Below are 25783 nucleotides of genomic sequence, written 5' to 3'. Positions count from 1 at the left end.
GACACCTCCTGGTCCTTTATTTGGCCACCGGCAGGAATTAATACTAGACAAGTTAGGCGAAGTCCATGTACATGGGAACCCCTTAACGGTAACCATTGCTGAAGTAGTTTGCAAAGTTAACGACAATATCCTCGACTCATTGTGGCATGGAATCGAATGCAGGGTATTAATCATGTTAACACCGAATACAGCAGGTTCTAAATTACTTCTAGTTTGCGTTGTGCTTTAAATCTGTATCCCATAGGGTGGTACCGGCAAGCTTCCTAAAGGCACGGGCCCCTTCTCTTTGCATATCAGGGAAACCAGTAAAGTCATCTTTCTGTACGTCGAGTCCGAGTCAATGTGATGGGTTATGTGTGGCCCCCAAGTAATGGTCTAGTTAAGTGCATTGTGCCATAGAATCGTTGTGCGAAACAGCTCACTAAGCTCGATGGGTTGAACTCGACTGCCTAGAGCCAGTCGGAAATTGTGTAAATAGATAGACAGTCCAGGATTTGGGTTGGCTTTAGCGTCTGGCGTTAGGTGTGATAGTCTCTATCCCCTGATGCGATCCATGATAGGGTAAGATATATGACATTGTCCTCCTGGACAGGATAGCGCAGTTCTAACTCTATTGAGAGATGTGGGATCTCGACACCACCATTGAGCTGCATGAAAGTGCTTCATCGCAAATGGATCCGGTATCAGTCCCCAGAATTCCGGAGTCAGAGAGAGTTGTCCTGTCTCGCATTAGTGGTTTCAACATATTGTTGTGTGGTATAGAAAAAGACTCGTCCCAGGTTGCATACTAGTAAAACTTCAACATATGCGCTTGAATATTTCCATGTGCATTTATACTTCCCCAAGTTGCGCTGAAGTTGTCGATTAGCTGCATACCATACAAGCTTCAGGCCTTTCTCGAACTGAAACCGTGAGGACAGTCCTTTTGTTCTTCCTCTCCCTCCATCATCATCGTACCATGCACAAGCGCGGAGATTAGGGCTGCCACAAGCTAGATAGCTGTGTGCATACTTTCCAAGGCGGGTCTTACCATGGCTGGTATGGTGGGGATATGGGCGATCGCGTTGTGGATTTAGAGGTCGGTACCAGACATTATGAGACACAAATGTAATGAGCCTATTCGCCGGCAAAAAGGGAGCTGAGCAAAAATGATAATTTGGTAAAGGGTCTCAACTTGGCAGGAACCAGATATTCCATTTTCGAGTGTGTTAAGAGTCACTACAGAGCTTCATTCCCTTGTCAAAGGGAATGGGACACGATCAAATTGGTCCCTAAAAGAAAAAAATTGAATAGCTGCCACATGGCCAAGAAAGGAGGCCTGTATGTATACAACATTGCTGTACCTCAGTATGGCCAGAAGGGCTGAATTCAAAGCATCGCAATTAGTGAGTGCATCGAGCGTGTATGAGGGTTTAAGGCCGAAGGTTTAGATTAACAACTACCCCGCGCTCTTAGTTGTTCATCCTAACAACTTGAGGTTATATCGATACTCTCTTCTCAACTTTTAGAAAAACTACCAGTTACGGTTTATCTTTGCCTTTTAATTCTCGTCATCAGGGTGATTTCGATCGAATCAATTCAGGTCGCTGACCAGGGACGAAGTTCAAGCTATCTGTAAGAAATTCTTATCTATATGTCAAAAGTGAGCCATGAGAAATTGTAAGCGTTGGAATATCTCCCATGATTTTGCAGTTCGGTACTTGAGTCAATCGTACTATAACGTTTCTGACACATTCCTGCCTGCACATCTTCTTTTGATAGAAATTTATACCTCGCAAAGTGTAAAAGGCTAACCCTAATTCTAATCCAGACCACTTATCAAGACATTGCAACCTCAACCCTTGTTGGTAGATTTGCAAGGTAAAACAGGGCCTGATTTATAGAACTGATAGAATACTAGAGTAAACAGAATTTTCCACGGCTCATACTATACAATCTTAACGGTCTAGATTACGTTCTAAAGAGGCCCCTCCTCAAGGTACTGACTGAACTACACTATTAAGCTTATTCGAGATAAGCTTCAATTCAATTGGAAACATTATTGGTTCGAAAAATCCCTCAATGACTGGATCTCGATTTGAATTTCTCCTTACAGACTAAATGATTTGACGTGCAGATCACTCGTACTACAGCATGTCAATTATTCTCTGTGTTCTAGTAGCTAGTAGCTTTAGTTATCGGTTATCGCATTTACACGTGGAGAAGTCGTGTTTGCTAGACCACAACTTCCAATCTAAGCAGCACATGGCAGGTTATCAGTGAATAGGATACGTTATGTTCTTACCTGAATAATATACTTAAACATGTTTCGGTGAGACATAGTCACTATTTTTTTTGATATGCCTATCGGATTTCTGGTCGCATCTGTGCACGAAGGGTGAATAGGTTCAAGCTGCTGTGGATACAGCAGCTTAGTGCTCTCTCAGAGCCTTCTTTATGTAAGATAATACCTTCGCTTTACAAGCACTTCCGGTCTATGGAACTCAAGAAACCAGTTCTATGATCGAACACGTTTCCTATGGCAATATCAACCCAGCCCCATAAGTAATAGCTGGATGAGTCTCCATTATGCAAGCAAGAAAGTCCATTCCACTCGACAATCAACTTATAGCTCATATGACACAGAATCCTGGTTATTATCGTGCCACAAAGCAGGAGACAGATAGACTAGCTCAGCGGGTAACCGGCTCATCTACTAGTACTTGTCTACCACCCCTACAGGGGTAATTTCCCAGAGCCAACGAGAAGACTAAATAGTGCAATTAGTTTGACAAATCAAATCAAAGCTCATACTATTCTTACACCCTTGTTTTTCACGTGAGTTCGGAGCCATTCACTTGACTGGGAGGTCTGATCACGACGATACGTCAGCCAAACAACTGCTGTCGAGGAGAGACAGTAGCATAGTGTTATGAAGTATAACAAAGGAATTATTCTGCCTGGAACGTGGTGATATATGTAAATACTTAGAAGCCGTTCCTTATCGCGATTTGGCCCCCATTAACTGAGGCTATATTATATTACCACCACCGGAAGGGAAACGGCGTTTATAAGATGCTTATCAGGATTGCGAACATAACGGCTGCATATGAACGAGTGGGACTAGTGGCCCACTCCTTGGTTATTTACGGCACTGTATCGAGACATGAAGCACGCGACCTCGAATGGGAGCTATGAATGATGACCCATGCCGTAGAGCGTTGGTATCCCTGTCCACTGTCTTGGCAGGGCTATTATTGCGTTCTTTGTTACTTAATGATACTTATGTTACAATGGAGTGTTACCTACTTAGTCCACGATACTTATTTCGGTGGTAGGGCGAGTTACTCGAAACTTGTGATTCGAAACAGCAAATGTCCTTAAATCATAATCCCCCATTATTTAAAATAATATTTAAGGGTTTCTAGCTGTTAGAACAAGGCTCGGATTATTCTTACTGGTAATGCCACTGGACTATGTGAAACTTCTCTTCTCTCTTTTCATCTCACCCTTCAACTTATCGCGCAGAGAGTCCCGGAAACTGCCATGGTGTTAGGGCTCGGGATGGGGTCAGCCTAGTAGTTGCGTTACTATAGCACCGGGTTTAATGTGGAGCCTACGAATAATACCGGATCTCCGAAGGAACCAAAACAAAATGGCTCAACTCTAGCGTCTCATTCATTGCCACCTTTTTATAAATAGGAGAGTTATGTCCAGGACCACGCCAAGTTAGAAGAGCGGAAGGAAGTCCAATCGGAAATGCTCGTTTAGGCCCTGTTGGCTCCCTCACCCTTGTCATATCAGTCATGGTTTCTACAAAGTAGGCAACGATCTTTGAGAATAATCTTCCCATGGTAGAAATTGTCATCCTCGGCATGCGAGAGATCTGGTGATACCCAATCCGATTGGGGCAAAAGAAGTACCTGGGGCCTTGGCATACAGCCCTATGTCCAATGCCTTGGAAGATTTATGTTAGCATAATAAATTTATTTTTTCATTGTTGCTGGGGTGAAACTAGCATATAGACTAGTATATGCGCACCTGCTGAGTTGTTCGAAGGGGAACCGGTTATTCTGCTTTTCTGATTCTGTCTCAATGTCGTGAGTGTCGTTGTTACTGTACTACTGCCTTATTTCAATCGTATATTATATGTGAATATATGAGTAGATAGCACTCGAAAATGCCCTCCCTGTCATCTCTGCTACGGACTTTATGTGCCATCTCCCTGCTCGGCTTGACGGCCGCCGCCCCGTCCGTGCAGACTGCCCTAGCCAACGGCCCGCGACCGATCTACGCCATCGCACACAGAGTTCTCCGAACTGAAGCAGTGACAGCGGCGATCTCCCACGGTGCCAACGCAATGGAAGTTGATCTCCACGGCGCGGACGAATGGTGGGCTGATCACGACTGCAAGAAAAACAGTGCCGGCGACACCGCCCGCGAGCTCTTCCAGTTCATCGCCGAAGAGCGTAGGAACGGCGCCAACATCACCTTCATCTGGCTGGACATCAAGAACCCCGATGAATGCCCGCAGTACGAACCATGCTCCATCCAGGCCCTGCGGGATCTAGTCCGCGAAACGCTAGAGCCGGTAGGCATCCGAGCCCTGTACGGCTTCTACCAAACCGGAGAAAGTCAGGGCTATAAGGAGATCCTGCACTCGCTGAATGAGAACGAGGCTATTTCCCTCAGTGGCTCTGCTAGGGATGTCTTTGAGATGTATTTTACTACTTCGCGGTCTCTGCCAGTGAGGCAGAGGATCATGGACTATGGACATGTCAATATTCAGAAGAATTTCGGAGATTGTCATGAGCGTGGGGGAACGACTTGTTCGGAGTTGCGCAATGGGCGCTCGGCCAGTGATAGAGGCCAACTGGGGAAAGTCTTTGCTTGGACTAGCACGGAGGGGGATACAAGATATGTGGGCGATCTGCTGAGTGTTGCTCAGGTTGACGGGATCATCTATGGAAATCAGAAGCATGATTATAAGGACGAAGCCCGTACTAGGAATGCCTTCTGGGAAATCCTAGATTTCGTGAAGGCTAATCCGGATACTGTCCGGATGGCGACGGCGGATGATGCACCTTGGTAGGTGATCTTATGTTTGGATCATTGCTGTCGATTCCGGCGTTTATTTGACAAACTTTGATTATGATTATATCTTCACTTCTGCAGCTTTGGACGTTTGTTCCTCCCTCGCGCGACACTCATCGACGTTACGCGATGAAGGCATGAATGGTCAGGTCAAATCTGCAAAACAATGTATATACCCCATTTCTTTCCAACCGCTATAGAAGTTCCTGGAAAGGGAAACAAATCCAGGCTAGCACGATCCCCGTAAAATGGAGTCCATGAGTCTCTCAATCGATTGAACTGAAGACGATATGACATTCATACACTAACCGCTTCAAGGAAGGAGGTCGTGTGACCAAAATCGGGAGATTGATTACTAAGTATCGAAAGTAACCAACTAGAAGGAACTAGATGTTACATCTTGTTGAACTTATGGGTGGCATTTTATGAATATTGGTGCCAGTGGGAATTGCAAGGCATGCTCACATCAAGTTTACTGGTGACCCCCGGTCCAGCAGCCTGCTATATAACTAACCAATTCGCGGTCACATCCTTAGCCAAGTGCAAATCTCCACTCAGAGCGTAGAGGGTTTGTAGGGCCAATGCTGCCTCGGGAGAGAAGTCTTCCACGAATGGTTCTTGGTCCAATCCCGCATCTCTCATTTCCACATCGTTATCCACATGCCTGGTGATTTGCACCACCGGCTTTGCTCCTCGATTCTCGGCCTGTATTTGCTTCCCCAGTTCTAATACACGCTGGTAGCCTTCTACGGCCAGATTAGATAAGCCAAGCATGTGCCATACTCGAGCATAGTTGAACTCCATTTCCTGTCGCTCTTGCAGAAGACTCCCTGGCCGCTCTCGAACGCGTCGATATTCCTCCATAAATGCGAGTCCTTGCATGATCATGAAGTGACGGTTTTCAGACTGACGTTTGAGGGAATGGTGAATATAACTGAGGGCGATCGAAAGAAGCACCGTTGGATTTTGGTCGTCCAAGGCATACGCACGGAAGAAGTAATTCAGAGCCGGCAGAAAGCTGTTACCAGAATAAAGTATATGACCGTACAGTACGAGAAGAGCGACATCCATAGCTTCTGCTGGAACGACTTCTCCGTTCTCATCACGCGTCGATAAACGTGCACGCTCGTGATATATTGATTCTCTCACGGGCTTACTCGACCGCAAGCCTGTGGTCCCGTCCGGGATCGTGTAGTCCATAGCTTTGATCTGCCGCAACATGAATTTCATGTTTGCTGAGGAATGGAAGAGAGACCGGTGGGGGTCCCCACAGAGGCGACTCAGCATGGAAAAAAGTCGATACGTATCAGTTACGAACTGATACTCCTTGATGAACCAGCGTGCTTCATTGGCAAGCGTTTCCTCGTCCTGCGCTCGGAGAGCACAAGCTATCTCAAGTCAGCTATGAAGCGAGCATGGAAGAAGGAGGTACTCACTGAACCAGCAAACGTGGATCAAGCGAGTGCTGGGCTTGGAATGGTACCAAATGCTGGCATCTGCTGCAGCAGCAAGCGAGTCGTACGCTTCTTCTGGTTCACCCTGTCCTGCCACAACAAGGGCGTACTGGAGGAACAGGTCAAGCCACTCATCAAAAGATATGCCATGATAGTCGGTCGGGATAGCCCCTTGAAGAGGTTCTTCGGTGATGGTGCCTATGCAGATGTTAGTTACACAAAATATACACGACTTAGTGGTTTATTCGTACCGAGAGACTCCTGGAGACGGCCAGCCATTTCCTGCATCTCATCCATCATCGTTTGACCCTTAGACTTCCCAGACTTTTTATGGGCTTCTCGTGAATAGCCAAGAAACACGGCGTTGCGCTGTAGCGGATAGAATACTCGGTTAGACCGAAACTCACGCAACAGTGCATCAGCAATATCCAGCCAATCCTCCGTGGCTTCAAGATCGCCTCCTTTTACCTTCGGCTGCAGCTGCAGTAGTTTGGTGTAGAGGAATTGTATGCTTTCTGTCCTTTCATTTTCAGACTCCGGGGAATCCTTTCGACCGAACACAGCTGCAGACTTAGTGGTAAGTGTAGGTGCTGCTGCACCATTACCTACAGAGTCTGGCAAAGCTGAACTCAAGCCAGGCGCCGCAATTTCACCTTCAGCTAACTTGAACTCCATTACTAGCTGCTCCAATCTTGTGTCTTTTCGTCGGCGATTTCCCCTGGTTTCTTGCCTGCCAAGTAGAACGGCTTCGTTAACATACTTGAATGCCTGCTCGGTCATGCCAATGCCCTCATATAACTTCGCTAGCTGTACACGAGATTCTATATTCCTCGCGTCATGCTCTGCGACTGTAAGGTAACAATTTTCGGCGTCTTCGAGCCGGTCCAGGTGCCGAAAGCAATCTCCCATTGCCATGAAGAAACTGACATCTGCATACTCTTCTGTTTGCTGTAGTGGCATGTAGAACCGGAGTGCATCTTCGAATAGCCCAACTTCTTTGAGTGCGTCTGCAACCTCCCGGAAGAGATCCCCGTAATCATAAAGTCGGGCCCCCTCGGATGTGTCATCTGGATTGAGCCACCCGAAGTGATGCTGGAAGATTGTGTTAGGAACAAGATGCGTGCTAACGATTCCATCCATACAAGAGACTCACCAAAGCTTCATCCTTATGCTGATACCCCATTCTCAGACGGAAAAGGCCAAGTTTAATGCGCAGCTCTAGAGGAAGACCCAGCCCATAAGAGTCTCGTGGCCATCGCCCTGGTTCGTAACCATCAGCCTTGATGCGCCGAGGCGAATCACTGGCATCCCATTCGCGATCGTCCTCATCGAAGTCTTCCCACATCGTGTCGTTCTTGCGGCCAAGGAGCCACCTAGAGAGCGTCTTCAGGGCCCAAAGCCCCTTTTCGGGTTGGTTTAAGTAGCTATAAAGCTCAGCATATATATTCACATCCGACCAGGAAAACTCGGGAGCTTCTTCTGGATCAAGAGATAAAAAGTATTCCACACTGTCTGCCCAGTGATCAACTGCCTTCTGGACATCATTCAAGTCAATATAGATCTCGGCAATATGTCGCAGAGCCCTGGCATTATGCGGTAACTCCTTGAGAATCCGCTCGTACTCCGTCGCAGCTCGGCCATTGTAGCCTAATTCCCGGTAGATGGCCGCTCGTTGGAAGCGTACATTGAAGTTCTTTGGGTTGATATCAATGACACGGCTATAGCAGTAAACAACATCATTGAGTGCGCTTTGGCGATCCTCTCCAGCCCGCTCCAGGATCATTCGTGCCACTTTGGCCCAGACTGTGGGGTCTTTAGGGCGCGTATGTGCACCGCTAAACAAAGCGGTCAATGCTTTGTCTTTGTGGCCCTGCGCTAACCAAATCTCTGATAAGAGAGAATGGGCAGCAAACATCTCCGGGTTGATCTGAATTGCCTGTTTTACTAACTCGATAGCATGGTCATAATCACCATCAATAAAGGCCGATGTAGCCTCCGAGTGTAGTATCTTGAACTCGGGGCTAGGCTCTAATGGTTTGCGAGGCCCGCGCTTGATACCTTTACCACCACGCGCACCAAAACGACCAGAAAAAGGCCCCGTGCCTCTGCGGCGTCTTCTTCGACGAGAATACGAATCATCATCACCCTCATCACCCTCATCAGTCAGTTCCTCATCGCTGTATGGTAGGTTAGTTTGAAATACGTTGGTGACAAACAACAAGAACCAAGATTTATACTGACGTCGAGCTTTCTTCTGGGGAGAACTCATAAGTAGAATCTTCCGCAGAGTCATCAAATTCAGCATATTCTTCAGCATCCTCGTCTTCATCGAGCGGTATTTCCTCCGGTAACTGTGAAGTATTGCTTGGGAATAAGTCCTTATATAAACGGGGGTCCAGCACCGAATGAATAGGGTCGGACGGGGCCGTTTGCTGGGGACCCTGCCACGGGTAATGTATCGTCTCGTCAATGTCAGGGTACGCGACGTCCCCAGCTTGGGTATCGTGACTGGGCTGGTCAGGATAATCCATTTTTACGATTTGGGTTTTCGGGCTATCCACCAGGGTCTCTTGTCTTGCTTAATGCTTTTCGAAGCCGATTGCCCATAAAAATCGTTGGACCCTCTTGGGAATCCCAACGCACTCCCACGGACAAATAGTGTTGCACAAAAATTGTGCGGCACCGTCAGAAAAATAATAGAACGATAGTCTTGGGCGTGGGACTTAAAGATGCCGAGGACGAGGGCCGATCATAGCTGATTTGAGGGCTCAGCGAACCAGAATGAAGAATGCAACGGTTGTGTCCACCTTGGTGCGTGTAGAGAGTAGCTATGATATCGATAGTCCGATCCTTCTCCTCGGACTGGGATTGGGAGGTATGTGGAAAAATAAAAATAGGAATAAAAATAAAATAAAATAAAGGGAGTGTAATAAAAAGTCAAAGAAGAAAAGAAAGAGAGATATCAGATGCGCAAAATTATTTTATTCATAGCAACAATTAAGCGCCAGTCAACGCTAAGCCAAGACCACCCGGCGCAGAGAGAGGCTAGAGCAGTCTGTGCAGACGCGGACAAGGTCGCCTTTGATGGAGTCGGACTCGAACTCGAGCAATCGGAGTAGGAAAAACGACGAACTAAGAGTGTCGTGCGAATAAAGAACCCTTGCTAGTGGAGTCATTGGAAGCAACCGAGAAGATGGGTTTGGATTTTGATGGAGGGACAACTTGAGAGTCTTTTCTCCTTCGGGAAGTCCAGTGACCTCCGGCCGCGCCCAAACGGCAAAGCGCCGTTTCATTGACTTCTTCTCGCTTCTTTGCCTTCTCCGGTTCCTCCTCTCAATCTTCTTCATCTTGTTTCCCCATCCTTCATCGCTGCCTTTCCCTTCCATCCTCCTCTTGTCTCCTTTCTCACCTTCCTTTTTCTTTTTCTTCCTTTTGATGCTTCAGGCATTCTGCTTGCTGTGTTTGACACACTATTGCAGTTAATCCTGACATCCTTTCGTTACAAATTAAAAAAAAAAAAAAAGAAGCCCCCAAAAAAAAGAAGGGAAAAAAAAAGCCCACACTTCCTAATTTATACCCGTTAAACGCTCCGCTTTGCCCACTCCGCGAACCCACCGAAACGTTTCTCACCCTCACGACAAAAATCCTTTGATGCTCTTTCGATTCGAATCCATTGTCAGAACTCGAATCCCGTAGTGCAGCCACTGGACTGGTCTGTGCCTCGATCGTCGTCGCTTAGAGTCAATTGTGGTTGGGTTTATCACGCTTCAGAAAAGAATAACACCGTCTCCGTCCTTAGAGAGATTGTGCGAATTTTCTTCGGCCAAAACCGGTTTTAGTTGTTCACGACCGTGCGACTGTCAATCTAGAGCCCCTCCCTCTCGATCAAGGCTCCTCTCGATACTACGCAAACTCAGCAGGTGCTGCAGGTGTTTTGCAGTGATATCTTATTTTTCTTCTATTTGTATTTGTTATACATCGAAGCCTGAAGGCAAAAGAAAGAGAAGCCAATACCCGGCTTTTTCTTGATCGACACCCCCGTCATTCCTTGCTCCATGGCCAGTCACATCATTGGCAATCGCAATAGCACTCCGGACGCTTCCAAATCCACTCTCCGGCCCCCGTCGTCCTCCCGTAACCTTGGTTCGCATCAGCTTCGAGCGTCGGCCGATATGTCGGGATTCCCGTCCCCATTGTCGTCCCGCAGCATCCGTCCGTCATCGGAGGTGTACTTCAATCAGCAGTCTCAAGCGTCGAACAATGCAGAAGACCCTCTGGATCGTGCGGCCCAACAGTGGCTTGCGGACATCGATCAGTACGAAACCACGCTAGAAGAGATGGCCGCCGCAACGCTTGATCAGGACTTCAAGGATGAGCTCAGTGCGATCGAGCAATGGTTCCGTGTGCTCAGCGAGGCTGAACGCACTGCCGCCCTGTATGCTCTGCTTCAGCAGACTACTCAGGTGCAGATCCGTTTCTTTATCCAGGTTTTGCAGCAAATGGCCAAGAGCCACCCCATGTCGGGATTGCTGTCACCTGCGAACTTCGGAGAAAAGGGTAAGTTGACTGTTCGATGGTTCCAGGGAATCATATTCTGTTCTGTCACTAACTTTTTGTCGTGTTCCGATTAGATGCGATGTCTAACCGCCTGAATGACGCTATGTCCAAACTGAACGTGGACAGCTCTCGGAACTCTCTGGGTCGTCCCCCGCCCTCTCCAGGTGCCAAGCGCAACTCGGGGCTGGACTCCTCAACCATCAATGCTATGTTCCCTGACGCCGCGGCAGCTATTGCGAAGAAGAAGGCCGAGTTCACCCAGCAGACTGGCAACGCTCCCCCCTCAAACCGTAACAGTGCTGTATTCGGCGATCGGACTTCATTCGTTGCACCTACCATCTCCGCTCCGGACAACAATACGGACAACCTAGGCCAGCCCCCTGTATCTCCATGGGTCCAGCGGGGTCCCGATAGTCAGCCTCCAATTGCTCGACCCAAGTCGTCCTCTGGTCATCAGCCCATGGGGCAGTTCAGCCAGGCATCTTCTGGGCTCCGCTCTCCCCTCCCGCAGACTGCCACGATTCCTGCCCCCGAAATCGAGGCTCCTCTTTTGTCGCCATATAATGTTGGTAATGCCAGCTGGGCTTCCATGACCAACACTCCGATGACGGCTACCTTCGCGCAGCAGCAACAGCAGCAGCAACAACAAAACTCGCAGGCTGACATGGTGGCTAATGCGACGGCGATGAAGCTGGCGGCTCTGTCGACTGTGAACAACCGTATTGCGCTTGACGATGCTCGGAAATACCGTCGTGCCCGCTCCAACGACGGACAAGGAAAGAATGCCAACGCCAACAATGCCAATCAGAACATGCCTCAGGGCGGCCTCGCAAGCCCAGGTCTCCCAGGTCCCAACCACCTTGTTGCTGGACAACTTTTGAACGCACAACAACTGGCAGCGCTCCAGGCACAGCAGCAGGCCGCTATGGCGGGTCGGCGTTCTCGCCCGACTTCCCCTGGAATTGCTATGCAAGGAGGCTCTCTCGGTCCAATGGGATTCACTTCGCCTCAGAACAACGGATTCTTGGCAGCGTATGACCCGAATAACCCTCTCATGGGCAATGGACTGAGTGCGCTTGGCATTGGACAGTTTGGCCTTGGTGGACATGAAGGCTATCTCTCGGATCACTCAGAGGTCACTCGCGGCCGCTCGCCACGAGGCCGTCGTGGTAGCTCGAAGCCACCAGAGGACCCCACTGACCCTGCTCTATTGAAGGATATTCCCAGCTGGCTGAGGTCTCTGCGTTTGCACAAGTATACCGAAAACCTGAAGGATCTAAAATGGACCGAGCTCGTTGAGCTTAACGACAAAGCTCTGGAGGAGCGTGGCGTTAATGCTCTTGGCGCTAGGAACAAGATGCTCAAGGTGAGTTGATCGCCAGATGTAGTATTGTATAATACACTTCGGATTCTAACAGAACCACAGGTTTTCGAACAGGTCAGGGAGGCCAAGTCTGATGGCAAGCTCGACAACATTCTGTGACGGAGGACCTACTGTTCCTCTGTCTTGTGTTTTTCCGTTTCTTTTTATCTTTCTACCATTCTCTCCATTGCATTAATTTGATTAGATTGAGATTGGGCATAAGTGGCAGGATCCGATTATATCCATGAGCGAATCATTGGATGACCCTTTGGGGAGGAGAGTTGTGTAGTAATCGATTCGAGACGTTGTCTGATCCGACTTTGGATGAGTGACTGAAACTCTGTATGTATTTGTTTGATGGATTTGGCTATTGGGATGCCTTCAACAGTTCCCGAACCCTTGATGCCGATGGGAGACCCGGTTGTGTCCCAGATGGAACGAGGCCAGGAAAATGGTTTATGACAAGGATGAGGCTTGACTGATTGGCTTGAAGCTTTGATGTTATGTTAAGTATACTACTGATTAATTAACGACTACCATCTATACGGAGTGAAGTGATTCCATGACTGCACTGATCATGTCTTGACAGTATCTACCTGAACCAAATAGAAACAATATCACATATGGCTCACTTTCTTTTACTATAAATCCATCCTGTCTGTCCTTCTGGATCTCTTTGTGAAAGCACATAACCACGTTGATTACTTGCATACGAGTTCAGTCATGAAAAGATTCCCCGAACTCGGAACACATCCGGTGGTCTATAAGCAACCCTTTTGGTCAGCAAATTCTCAACATCAAGATGTCCATGATGTGCGGCTAGCTGTATTGCACTTCTACCGTTACTGCTCGAGTCCACATCAACACCGTGGGTGATTAATATGTCGACAACGCTCCCATGACCGTTTGCGGCTGCGAGGCATATTGGTGTTTGACCAGATTTGCACGGCTCATCGGCATCAATATCGCTCATGCCAAGCAGCATTCGAACTAGATCACACCTCCCATACTCTGCAGCATGAGATAGTGGGGTGCGTCCATTACCATCTTTCATATGGCGTCTGATTTCGCCTTGGGATAGTAGCATTCTTGTCAGTGTAACATTGCCGGTTCTCGCAGCGTATGATAATGGTGTCAAGCCCGAAGCATCAGTTGAGGTTATGTTGACATCGCTTCGACTTAAGAAAAGCCAAACAATATTTATATGCCCCCCTTCGGCTGCATAGGACAACGGTGTCCGTCCACGATTATCTCCTTCATCGGCTTTAGTCTCACGCCGAGCCAGCAGCATCCAGACGACCTCCGTATTCCCCTGTTCTGCCGCATAGGACAGCAGAGTTCGACCCTTGTCATCCGTCAGGTTGAGTTTTATAGCCCAACGCCTGAGGGAATCTCGTACCATTCTCGTATTTCCCTTTTTAACTGCATCCAGGAGCACTTTTTCCAGACCGGGAGGGGTCGGAGGCGGCATCCAAAGTGTTAAGCCAGCCTCATCAGATGGCTCGTAGCCCATGCTGGATCCGTCACAAGGATCCGTAGACGGTACACTTAACTGGCTGTGATTCTGAGACTCTGACATCCTCATACCCGCAAGACGCCGGTGCTGGAATGTCATGAGTCTTGGAGGATACTGGCTTGGTCGTAATAGGCGCGAATCAACCAATATAAGTCTATCACATTTCGCTCGCTCGAACCGATCCAGCGTCAGGAACTTATCCACCATGTAGATGGCAAGGGAGTAGCCCTCTTTCCCCAGTCGTGTGCAGTTGAGAATAGCGAGCCCTGCTCCACAATCACCGGTTGCTAAGAAGCGCAACTCCACCTGCAGCCCTTTATTGTTCACAGCCCACGGAGCCTTGCGGCCCACCGAGTAGTGCTCTTGTCGGAAGATAATATCATCAGACTCAGAAAAATCGTCTGGAGAAGTTGCGAGAGGCCCACTATGATTCTTCCACTTTGCCGACTTCCAGGCAAAGATACTTTCATCGTCCGAGACTTTTATAATCTCTTCTTGAAGTCTGAGAAAGGCCGTATGCCCTTCTCCATACAGCAACGGCATACTGATCCCGAAGAGACCTAACAGGGAATATGCCCGATCTTCCGCCCTAGTAGTTTGCCTTCCAGCAGCCCAGGCCATCCGCTGCGCCACGCTGATATTCTCCATGTCCGCAGCACCCGAGATAATATCTACAGGGATCTTCGTACGCGCGGATAGCTCAGCCTGCAGGCTGCCCTTTGTCCCGATAGGCTCCCAATATTTGTTCAGGAAGATAATACGCTGTGGAGCAATGAGCTCCTGCAGCGTCCATCCCCTCGTGAACCACCTGCTGTTCCCAATATCCTCTTTGGACACAATATCAGCCAAATAAGCATAGCATATGCTGGCCTCTCCGTACCATTGATACATAGAGTTAATTGCACTGACTATTTCCGTCAGATCAGCCTTGCTGGATTTATCAATACAGCATGTATCAATCCAAATGTAGTCGAAGCCATCAGTATTAGCTACACGGCAGCTTGATTTAATTTTCCCGAATCCCTTCTTCTCTGTGACGTAGGTACTATGGAAATCCTGCAAGTCGGCATAGGTTACTTCCTCCTCCTCCCAAGTGTGAGATAAGATAGCATACGGTGGGGTCTCGCCATCCGGAAAAGTTCTTGTTTCAAAAGCCGCGGTGTGAAGCAAGCGCATATTCCAATCGTATAGAGTAAGGGAGTCTGGAGTGTGGTTATCTTCACACGGCTGAAGAGAATGATAGATTAGTGGGGTAATTAGGTGGCCAGAATTCCCCGTATCTGCAAGTGATCAGATTAGCACTAGGGCTTATTTCTACTTCTATAGTAAGTAAGTTACCAGAGGCCCTATGTGGAAAGTACTCTAAAGTCCAAAAGTCCCGTCCGTCGTCTTGTCTCTTTTTTTTTTTTTTTTTTTTTTTTTTTTTTTTTTTTTTTTTTTTTTTTTTTTTTCCAGATATTGTCACATTTATCTCTCTTTTCGGATGTTATGTCCATCATCAATCAGAGTACTGAAACAGATTATTATTAAGTACACTGCCTTCCATTACTCGAAATAACTATCGTGAACTTCCATAATCAGTTTTTACTTCCTAGTTAGTGAAATCGTTGGTAGCAATGGATCACCGTCACTTAGACTTGACACTGAATTAGGGCATAATCCCCGCATAAAGCTTGACCCATGATAAATTGACAATCTCGGCCAGTCTGACATCTCAGCCAGCCTCACACAACCGCAGTGGCAACTGTCTCATGTGCCCATTTGGGGTTGTAAATAGTGTCTTTGCCGAGTCCACTATTTCGGTCTTCTGCAGGGATCTCGCCCCGTAAGCGGGATCTACGGTTTGCAGAAGTCGTTCCTCAGGACCACTCAATTGATTCGTGGCTTGCGGGATTTGAAAGGGTCCCACTCCAACCTCCCCGAGCAATAGGCTGTCTGGGGTACATACAGTGATTACTGATGTAACCTGCAGCCATGTTTTAGTTGCAACCACTTAACTAACGCTCCGTTCCTGCCGAAGTACGCAATATGGGTTCGCAGCTAAGCTGAGCCTGTTCGTGTGCAGTGACATCGGGCTTCTAATTGGAGGACGCTTTGCATTTTGGTGCTTCGCATTTATGCTTGTGCTTGTATCACTTCTACTAGCGTGGGAGTAAGACAGGGCTCGCTTGGTTTGTGAAGCATATCGTTCTTGTCATACCTTCTACTTCTGAGGGGAAACGTTGGGGCTACTGGTAGCTAAAACTCAACTCTTGACATGATGGTAATCGAAGGTCCCATCTCCTGGCACTATGGCAAGATGACATTCAGATACTGACGCTACAGTAGAGAGTACGGTGTGTTTTGCGTGTTCCGCCTATCCTGCTATCCCTCTAGGCGCCAGTGGAGAACCTTGGATCGGTCTGGCCCTTTCAGAATCCCTTGGATTAAACGGGGATCCTAATTGGGCCGGCCTTCCAGTGCCCCTGTTCTCCTCATCAGGTTCTCACCCCTGTGATAGTGACAAATAGACAACGGTGGCTGACTGAACGAAGCAAAAAGCTCTGAGGTCTGTCTAGCTAGTTATTCTCTCGATTGGCTCTGTCCATCGGCGTCTAGCCATATCTTGGGGACGACACACTGAGCGTGACAGGATCTTTTCAGCTGACCTTCTACCGAACAGATGCATCCTGTCACCTTCACAGCTGAAGGGTGCGAGATATTGTGGAGCTGAGAGTATGGCCTGGGGGACGTCTTGCCGTCGGCAATTCCAAATAGCGAGTCTCTCAAACTTATAAGAAGGGCGTCGGACCCAGCTCACTCAAGTCCAGAGCTGCAACCATCATCTTACGCACTGTTTCATCAGCACTACCACTCCAAGTTCTTCAAAATGAAGTCTTCTCAGATTAGTCTGTTGATCCTCCTCTTCCAAGCCGCCTCCATTCAGGCCAAGATGTACAAGAAGAATATCCCGACATTCGAAGTAGGTCCTGATGTGGTCATCACCGACAACAAGATCGAGTACGATGACCCAGACTGTGATCCCGGGTTTACATGCAGAACAAGCAAGAGCTGTGCTGCGCCGGGTGCCGTCCCCACTCTGACCAGCGACAAGAAGTACTTTGCTTGCTGCTTGAAGGGACTGAACCTTCTTGGTAGCCCGGAGACAGCGTTCGACTGCTGTGCCGAAGGCCATGACCTTGCGGGCTCCGGCGAAGTTGGCTATAGATGCTGCCCAACTGGACAGATCTATGACGGCCTGATCTGCAAACCGGTCTGCGAGAATGGTAAAGTCCTTATCGACGGCAAGTGTGTCTGCCCAAAAGACACAGTCGAAGGTCCGGACGGGACTTGCCATGAGCAAATCTGCACTTCCGGATTAACCTCTGGTAAGCTTCTGCGACGTTTAACATTCTCACTTTGATCATCTACTCATAGAAAATATTGTCTAGGAAAATGCTATACCTTCACCGCGCCCAACGGCAACACCCTAGGCTCCGGCGCCGACGGAATCTACTACGCCAAACCCGACGACATGAACTTCCACTACGGCAAATTCCAGCTTTGTCTCGACGAGAAGTGTGAAGGCGATTTCCCCATCAACCCCCAGGACGGAGTGTATATTAGAGACCTGTACGGCGACGTCAAAACCGGTGCAAACAAGGGCCAATGGCTCAACAACGCAAAGGATGGCGCCCACATCGGCAAGACCAAGGACTTTGCTTCAGCTGGCAAATTCTCGTTGAGCAAGTGGCTATGCGGAAAGTACTGTCTTGGAGGTGTTGAGTGGGGTGTTGGACCCGCTTGTCCTTCCCTGACACCCGCGATTACCTTCTTCTCGCAGGATCCGCAGATGTGTACCGCTTTCGATCTCACTGAGATTCCTTGTGATATCAAGGCGCCTGCCAACAATTGTATCTGGAAGAGTGGAAAGAACCAGTGCTGTGGTAAAGTTGATTGCAGTCTGTGATTGACCACTCAGCGAGTGTGATTGGCTTTTCAGCAGATATGACGTGCATCTTACTCATGGGGTGAATGGGGGACACTGTTTAGCTTGGAGGTCTAGTTGGAGTCTTGACAGTCGAGGTGATAGTTGTAGTTAGCAGTTGGGCTAGTAATTGAAGGTATCACGTTTTATCACTTAGTTGCGTAACTTTCCCTATAGCCCAACCAATATGACAGTAAAAAAAAAAAAAAATTCCGAATGGAATAAGTAGCTCCTTTAAAAAAATACAGATATACTTTCTACATAACCCTAACAAGCCTAAGGCACCAATCTCATACAGCACTACTGACTAAGCAACCCCCCAGGCCCACATTGGCGGAAACAAGCAGCAGAATGCAGACCAACTCGCGACATCATCAGCAATCCCGCGATGATCCCGAGCCTCAATTCTCACGACTCCGAATAGTAATCCGGTACTTACGGCCAATTGAACCCGGCTCTCATCCTGAGACCGGATATACAGCTAGCCTCCAATCCAACGGACCCCGAAAAACGCACTTTATCCACTAAATCACTCCGTCAAGCAACAAGAAACACCAAGAACCAAGAATTCACTTGAGAGGAAAAAAGGAGGACCAAAAATGCCACCGACAAAACAAGAAATCTCCCTTTTGATCAATCCTCTGGTTCCGGAGAATGTGCAGCATAATAATCGAGTATGTTGTTCCTTGCCTTGCCTTTGTCCTGGGATGTCATGTTGTTCAAGGCTTAGACATGCCCTACCACCTTATCTAAAGAGAAAGAGAAAGAGTACTAACAAACCCCAGGTCCTCGCAAACCTCCACTCCATCACATCCTTCCTCCTAGGTCTAACAGCCGGTATTCTCGCCCTGCAGTCCGCGACAGGGTTCCTATTCTACCTAGCCGGTACGGTTCTCGTATCCGGCGTTTTTCATATCTTCCTGCTGCAAAGCTCGAATGGTCAGGGCGCCGGCGGGTTCTTCCCCGGTCCGAATATGGGTGAGATCGAGGGGATCAATGACATGGGTATGGTGTGGGCTTCTGGGAGACAGATGAGGAGGAAGGACTCGTGGAGGGATGTGTGGCTTGGAGGTGGTGTCTTTGGGGAGGCGCTGTCTGGGTTTGTGCTTGGGTGGGCTGGTGTTGGGGGTGTTTTGAGGTGATTTTCTTACTGTTTGTGGGAGCTAATAAAGGTCTTGTCAGGTGGTGCTCTATTTAGTAGAATGTGTTTGACTGTGTGACTATTTGTCTATATTATATCTATTTGGTATCCTGAATGTGAGGATTTTATGGATTATTGGAATCGGTGGGCTTGCTGTTGCTTTCTGGCAATATCTTGTTGGTCTTTTTGTAGGAGTCGATGTTGCCCTGTAGAGCGTTAGTAAACTGGCTGAACGGAATCGATAAGGAAACGAGGCAGGTCAAGGGGGAAAATACCTTTAGCAATGCCCATAGATAGGGCACATAGATCACTTCACTGTGACTGCTCTCATCCACCGACACATTCCGCTGCTCCTCATCCTTCTTCGACTTCGGCTTAATCCACACATTACCAATAAACAACCCAGTAACAAGACTGAGTCCCATAATTGGCAAAACAGAGATATAAGCCCACATAATAGCATCCCGCCCCGCCAACCTGACACTCCTCTGCGCCTCAGCCGGCAAATCCGCAATAAACGCCAAAGAATTCGTGTCATGAACATCAAACCCTCCACCGGCACCCCCAGAAACAACTGACACCTGGGCGAATTTATTATTGAAAACACTGCCCATGATAGTCAAACAGAGAGTACCGCCAAACGGCTGCGCGAATCGCATCAACGACTGCGCAGGCGCGATCTTCTCGGGCCACACGCCCACCATATGCAATGTGGCAGGCATGAAGCGGAGCCCTGTCCCCGCGCCGGTTATGGCCATCATACCGTTGATCAGGCTGGTATTTTGGGTGTGAATGGCGTATACTACCATAGCGAGGCCGACGGTGCTGATGATTGTGCCAATGTTAAGGGGGAAGAAACTTTGAGCTGGCCAGACGTTGCAGAGGAAGATGGCGATGTAGACACCGACTATGTGGTGGTTTGAGTCAGCTTGTTTGGGGAATGGATATAAGAAGGGGGGAGGCCAGGTAGGGAGTAGGTACGTACCTCCCAGTCCGGGGATGTAGTATAGTAACTGTACGCCTGCTTTTGAGGCCGGGTATGCCTCTACGAGAGAGAAGTAGATTCCGATGTAGTAGAAAATGGAATACATTGCTTGTGGTATGTCAGGATCTTTGTAAGTAAATTTGGGGCTGATGGCGAAGTTTACCTGCTCCAGTGGAGAACTGCACGATCGCAAGCCAGATCGTGTCTTTTCTGGCGAACATGCTGTACGGAAGCATGGCTACCTGCTTTGGGAAGATACGAGCAAATATCCGGCCTGGCTCGAGGAAGTACTCGTAGACAAAGAATAAAACGAAGCAAACACTGCCCACGACCAACGGGGCGAGGACCTGAGGCGCTGACCAAGGGTACGTAGCTCCACCCCATGCAGTTGCGAGGATAATGAGTCCAACACCGAAAATGAAGAGAACAGATCCGATAATGTCCACAGTTGCGAGAGCTGGGAGAACCCCTGACAGTCGGGAGCCCTTCTTGAACATTGTGCCTTCGACGAGTTCATTGCGCAACAAGATAAAGACTAGTATATGGGCGATAACAGCGATCTATTCAATTGAATTAGCGACTATGTCCCCGAATGCGAGATAGTCAATCGTACAGGTATGGATATCACAAAACAGTATCTCCAGTTGGCCTGACCCAGTTAGTTAACCGGTGCAATGATATTCAACAATATCAGTGTCTTACATCTGTTAGATAACTAAGTAACTGTCAGCAAGTTACTATTAGAATTTGGAATCCGGGGATATCTTACCCTCCCACAGTTGGTCCGACAGCGTAGCCTATGCCCCCAACAAGGGTAAAGAGGGACTTAGTCTTTGCGCTTTCCTTCAGAGACACTTTGTCTGAGAGGATAATCATAACGACGTTCATCAGCCCGGCGTCGCTCACGCCCTGCAAAGCTCTACCTAGTAGAAGCATTGCCCATGTCTGTGCAGCTGCACACAGCACACTTCCAATGATCATCAAAAACAGGGAGAGATGGAGGGTCTCGCCACGCCCGAAGACATCAGCGAACTGACCGAACATGGGGATGAAGGTGGTTGACGTTAACGTAAAGGCAGTCACAATCCAGTTTAGCTCGTCAAACTCATCTATAACAATTACTGTCAGTCCCGGTAGGTGATCAATGCTGAACAGGGAAAACTCACTAAAATGGGAGGCTATGGATGGCAACGCCGTAGCGACGATGGTCAGGTCCAATGTTGCGAGTATAAACGGCAGACACAGCCCAGCAATAAGCTTCCAACGATAGACGCGAGCATCATGTTTCTGTTTCTTGCAGACTTGACACTTTTCGTCGCTCTTTGGTAAGTCTCGAGGTACTAATACTCTATCCTCTTCTGTTATTGAAGCTGTTCCTTGAGAATTCCGAGCATATTCAGCAGACGCTCGACTCCTAAGCTCGACCTGGAAAGGTCGCGAGTGTGGGCAAGCCTGTTTTTTCTCTGTAATAGGTTTTGGGGGATCATTGTTCGGGTTCTGATTCCTCGATTCTTTTATCTTTCGATGTATATATTTTGCCGCGATAAACATTTCGGTACCTTCGTGACTTCAATAAGAAATAAAACAGGCTAGATTTCTGGATCTGACCTAGAAAGAAAGTGCAAGACCATCATGCTTATATGCCATTTGAAAAACACCAGGCAGATTTTAATATCAGACTGAATTGGGTATGCTCGTCGGACAGTGCCAGCATCAGCCACAGCGTGGAGAGCCTCTCAGATCTGAGTTAGGGCTTGGATTGGCCCGCCAAACCCAATTAACGGATACGATCTAGACGAATTCGGAAAGCTTTTCGGAGCTAAACCTAAGCAAGTTAGACGTACGAATCGATTGCTATGAGGGTTCAAGCTTTCGGTGGAGTATTTCCGAAGCACAGCCTCATCGGCCTAGATTCACGAATGGAATGTTGCCCCCTAATAGTCAGGTACCAAGGTTTTACGAAGGGTTGTAGTCATTGATTGGTTGACAGGAGAATACGATGTGACATGGTTTCCTAAGCACAGCCTATACTACTAGTAGTATACAACTCGTAGTCACCTCAAGGTGTTAAATTGCACACCTGCCTTAGGCAGAAACTTAAGGTACAAACCTTGTTGACTGAGCCCTGATGATTAACAGAAGTACTTAGTTATCCGTTTCAGGTTAATTGTTACTATAATCTGGTACGCTACGTCATTGTGCCATATTAGATCGAAGATGTTCAAGCTAGTAGTTATCAGGAGAAGGACCCTTGATATCAAGTGACAGGGTTGGAAACAGTCAGGACCATAGTTTCCCCAGTATGACAGGAATTAATGCCTCAGGCCAACAAAATGAAAAACCCCCCGCTGTTAGCATTTAAGTTATCCTTATTGAGAATGAACACTAAATAGGTGTTTCCGAAACATGGAATGATATGCTTATGAGCCATGGGTGGCACGGAACAAACGAGATCCGCGGGGGTGGAATGATTCTGATATCATACGATTCTTGTCCTCCCCCAAACCAGCTCGTATATTATCTACACTACGACCAGAGCCATAACCACCTATCTTGACAACTGGAATATGAATCTACGACCAGTCCAGTTACTACTTTATCCCATACAAAATAGTATTTCTAGATTCTTCACAACAATGACCACCTCATCGTATCCGTTGTCGTCATCACTGACACATCCCCAACCCGTGATAGTGGTTGGATCCGGACTCGCCGGATTATCAGCTGCGACGCAACTCATCTCACATCAAGTCCATGTCATAATGCTCGACAGGGCCGAAAAGCCCGGTGGTAATAGTATCAAAGCTTCGTCAGGAATAAACGGAGCGCCAACGAGATTCCAGCCTGACGATGCCAGTGATTCTCAAGAGCTTTTTCTCACCGACACGATCAAATCAGCGGGAGATGTATTCGCATCTTCTCCGGCTGAGGAACATAAAAGGCGGGAATCTCTTATTGCCACCCTCACTACTTCGTCTGCTGAGGCGGTTTACTGGCTGACCGATGACAAAGGCGTCGACCTGAGCAAGGTTTGCCGGTTGGGGGGACATAGTCGGCCGCGGACTCATCGTGGGGCTGGTCAGCGACCGCCTGGGATTTCTATCGTTAGCACGCTGTTGGATTCATTGAAGGCTAGTTCGCTGTTTCAGCTTCGGACCGGGGCTAGAGTTACGAAGGTGTTGCGCGAGGCGGATGAGGTCTTGGGAGTTCAGTATACAGGTGGTGAGAAGGCCGAAACGGATCATGATACTACGACTACGCTGAATGGGCCGGTTGTGTTTGCGAGCGGTGGATTTGCAGGAGATGCGCATGGACTGCTGGCCAAGTATCGGCCGGATTTGGCTGGAATACCTTCGACGAACCAGGCTGTTGAGGGATCACAGCCACTCCTCGAGGATATAGGCGCTGGGTTAGTGGATATGGAGCAAGTTCAAATCCATCCGACCGGATTTGTGGATGAGAAGGAACCCTCGGCGTCCGTTAAGATTCTTGCGGCGGAGGCGCTCCGTGGAGAAGGCGGGATTCTCCTTTTGGAGAATGGCAACCGGTTCGTGAACGAGTTGGAAACTCGAGAGCACATTACGAATGTTATCATGCGCTCAGCGAAACCATTGGAGACAGCCACGCGTCAGTGGGACGTTAACCTTCTCTTGGACGAAGGGACCGCTGCCGCCTTGGGGTCGCATATGGGGTTCTATCTGTGGAAAGGGCTGATGCGCAAGACAACAGTGCACGAACTTGATTCGTCGACGCTCGAAGCCATCAAGTCATATGCAGATATTGTCTCAGGCAAACAACAAGATGAGTTTGGCCGTACAGCTTTCGGGAACTGGACTTTGAAGGACGTGACGCCGGATTCTGTAGTCTATATTGGGAAGGTCACCCCTGTAACTCACTTTACAATGGGAGGAGCTACGATCGATGAGCGCAGCCAGGTGTTAGATAAGGACGGAAGCCCCATTAAGGGCGTCTGGGCTGCAGGAGAGGTCACCGGTGGCCTACACGGTCAGAATCGCTTGGGAGGGTCGTCTCTTCTGGAGTGTGTCGTCTTCGGAAGGATAGCGGGCAATGAAGCCGCGGCTTTCCATAAGAAGCACTATGCTTCCTGATGTACGATTCTTTGTTGATAGTGGAGTTTTATTGTTTTCCTACTTTAACTCATGAGCGGTGATTGTTATACATGCAGGATCATTCCTCCTTTTTCGGTGGCTCCACCTCCAATGCTAGCTCTAGCTCTGGCTCACACTTTTTCATAGCTTTCTGGTACCCTTCCCTCTCTCCAACACGCTTAAGATACTGGACCACATTCTCATACTCCTCCAGGCTATAGGGAAGCCAATATCGCGCCGTAGTAAGCACAAAAACAGCCATCACATCCGCCACCGTAAACTCGCTACCGGCCAGCCACTGGTTGTCACGTAGTCTTTCATTGAGCGCTGCGAATGCCTTCCTAAACCGGTTGTTTGTGATGGTCATAGAGACGCTATCCCGACTGACGTTGAGAGAGCGCAGCGACATAGACTGCATTATGGTGGGCATAAATGTCCCGTTAGACCAGTGCCACCAGTACAAGAAGTCGGCATAGGCTGGGTGCGTCGGAGGCAAGAACAGCTTCCCCCCACCGTACTTGTGACAGATGTATTCAATACATGCGCCGCTCTCAGCCAGGGTCAAGTCGCCGTCCTGGATGATGGGCGCGGTCTCCTGAGGATGCAGAGCTTTGTACTCAGGTGGGGCTAGGAGGGGTGCCCGCTTGTACATCTTCAGCTCATAATCGATAGCCAGTTCTTCACATAGCCAGACAACACGCTCTGACTGAGAGATGTTGAGATGATGAACAGTGAGAGTCATGGTCGTAGAAGTCTCTGAGACGCGAGCGTGATAAAGTGAGGGTCACAAACTAGTTTTTTGGTACGAATTGTTTTTTAGGCGTTGATCTGAAGATTTGGCGTGGAAGAGGTGGGGATCATATACTCTTCCACACAGCCTGCCAAGGGGCCACTATTCTCCTTCTGAGCGTATCCCCCGTGGCACTTCAGTTAGTCCGATACGCTCTAAGGCACCACGATTATAAGCCATTCCCGGGACCGGGGCCGGGCTTAACGGACTTTAGGGCATGTCCACTGCCGAGACTTCCGTGAGACCCCGAAGTGGTCCATCTCAAGAGGTTCCTCGACCAACTGCAAGTCATGGTCAGCTTATCCAGATTGACCAGTGCTTCTTAGGGTATCTGTTCTAAGCAGGTCTGAAGATATGGTTATGCAATTTAGAGATTCTCTCGTATATGTTCATTCTGTCTTGGCTTCTCTATATTATGCTGTTGCTGGGGCGTGTCGATTGAGTTCATTCTGGCCGTTGACACCAGTTAGGAGAAGGAAAAAAAAAAAAAAAAATGAAAAAGAAAAAGATAGAGAGGAATAAATAGGACAGAAGCATCCTTATATACCTAACTTCCAGCCATGCAGGTAGGTCAGGTGGTTCCTTAGTAGGTCTTGTGCTATACCTAGGGATATCTGCCTTACGTAGTTGTACAGACAAGAAGTATGGATATTCAGGGCGGAGTTTTCATGAGTATTATCATATGGAACAAATCGAATATCAAGATTTAGAAGACTTTCTATCTCTTTATTTCTCTAGGTGGCTTTTCTTTTCCTTGAGACTCTAACCTTCCCATCTCAGAATCCAGAAATCATGATATGTACATGGGACCCCTCATGCTCTAGGCCT

General features: G+C 48.3%; 8 protein-coding genes across 8 annotated transcripts; 5 read left to right on the top strand and 3 right to left on the bottom strand.

Annotated features, from left to right (window-relative positions):
• The first annotated feature begins 3707 nt into the window (after nt 1-3707).
• On the top strand, nt 3708-5358 carry BDV38DRAFT_254834 (glycerophosphodiester phosphodiesterase family protein). The gene has a single exon (XM_032055365.1). It carries the CDS (start codon nt 4160-4162, stop codon nt 5069-5071), a length of 912 nt encoding a protein of 303 aa, XP_031910681.1. The 5' UTR covers nt 3708-4159; the 3' UTR covers nt 5072-5358.
• Nucleotides 5359-5574: 216 nt separating this feature from the next.
• BDV38DRAFT_295306 (uncharacterized protein) lies at nt 5575-9338 on the bottom strand (the record flags this gene model as incomplete). Its single annotated transcript, XM_032062679.1, has 5 exons — nt 8769-9338; nt 7681-8704; nt 6779-7619; nt 6510-6725; nt 5575-6461 (listed from the first exon to the last, which is right to left on the bottom strand). Exons 1-5 carry the CDS (start codon nt 9056-9058, stop codon nt 5575-5577), a joined length of 3258 nt encoding a protein of 1085 aa, XP_031910680.1. The 5' UTR covers nt 9059-9338.
• A 910-nt stretch (nt 9339-10248) lies between these two features.
• BDV38DRAFT_158568 (RNA-binding protein VTS1) lies at nt 10249-12868 on the top strand. Its single transcript, XM_032051751.1, has 3 exons — nt 10249-11084; nt 11159-12450; nt 12511-12868. The coding sequence occupies exons 1-3, from the start codon at nt 10583-10585 to the stop codon at nt 12565-12567; spliced, it is 1851 nt and encodes a 616-aa protein (XP_031910679.1). The 5' UTR covers nt 10249-10582; the 3' UTR covers nt 12568-12868.
• Nucleotides 12869-16653: 3785 nt separating this feature from the next.
• On the top strand, nt 16654-18102 carry BDV38DRAFT_158538 (cysteine-rich secreted protein). The gene is made up of 2 exons (XM_032051750.1): nt 16654-17331; nt 17395-18102. Exons 1-2 carry the CDS (start codon nt 16833-16835, stop codon nt 17910-17912), a joined length of 1017 nt encoding a protein of 338 aa, XP_031910678.1. The 5' UTR covers nt 16654-16832; the 3' UTR covers nt 17913-18102.
• A 205-nt stretch (nt 18103-18307) lies between these two features.
• BDV38DRAFT_158522 (EMC6 family protein) lies at nt 18308-19257 on the top strand. Its single transcript, XM_032051749.1, has 2 exons — nt 18308-18604; nt 18716-19257. Exons 1-2 carry the CDS (start codon nt 18530-18532, stop codon nt 19070-19072), a joined length of 432 nt encoding a protein of 143 aa, XP_031910677.1. The 5' UTR covers nt 18308-18529; the 3' UTR covers nt 19073-19257.
• mfs56 (putative MFS multidrug transporter) lies at nt 19197-21607 on the bottom strand (the record flags this gene model as incomplete). The annotated part of the gene is made up of 8 exons (XM_032060545.1): nt 19197-19277; nt 19347-19978; nt 20057-20164; nt 20220-20616; nt 20670-20705; nt 20759-20771; nt 20826-21165; nt 21223-21607. 8 exons carry the CDS (start codon nt 21605-21607, stop codon nt 19197-19199), a joined length of 1992 nt encoding a protein of 663 aa, XP_031910676.1.
• A 996-nt stretch (nt 21608-22603) lies between these two features.
• Nucleotides 22604-24330, top strand: frdA (putative FAD dependent oxidoreductase). The gene has a single exon (XM_032051748.1). It carries the CDS (start codon nt 22624-22626, stop codon nt 24163-24165), a length of 1542 nt encoding a protein of 513 aa, XP_031910675.1. The 5' UTR covers nt 22604-22623; the 3' UTR covers nt 24166-24330.
• Nucleotides 24206-25108, bottom strand: BDV38DRAFT_158493 (glutathione S-transferase family protein). Its single transcript, XM_032051746.1, has one exon. It carries the CDS (start codon nt 24905-24907, stop codon nt 24245-24247), a length of 663 nt encoding a protein of 220 aa, XP_031910674.1. The 5' UTR covers nt 24908-25108; the 3' UTR covers nt 24206-24244.
• Between the last annotated feature and the right edge of the window lie 675 nt (nt 25109-25783).

The sequence above is a fragment of the Aspergillus pseudotamarii genome, assembly GCF_009193445.1.
Source record: "Aspergillus pseudotamarii strain CBS 117625 unplaced genomic scaffold BDV38scaffold_52, whole genome shotgun sequence".
NCBI lineage: Eukaryota > Fungi > Ascomycota > Eurotiomycetes > Eurotiales > Aspergillaceae > Aspergillus > Aspergillus pseudotamarii.
The sequence above is the reverse complement of the archived record's forward strand: the minus strand, read 5'-3'. Positions and strand labels throughout refer to the sequence as shown.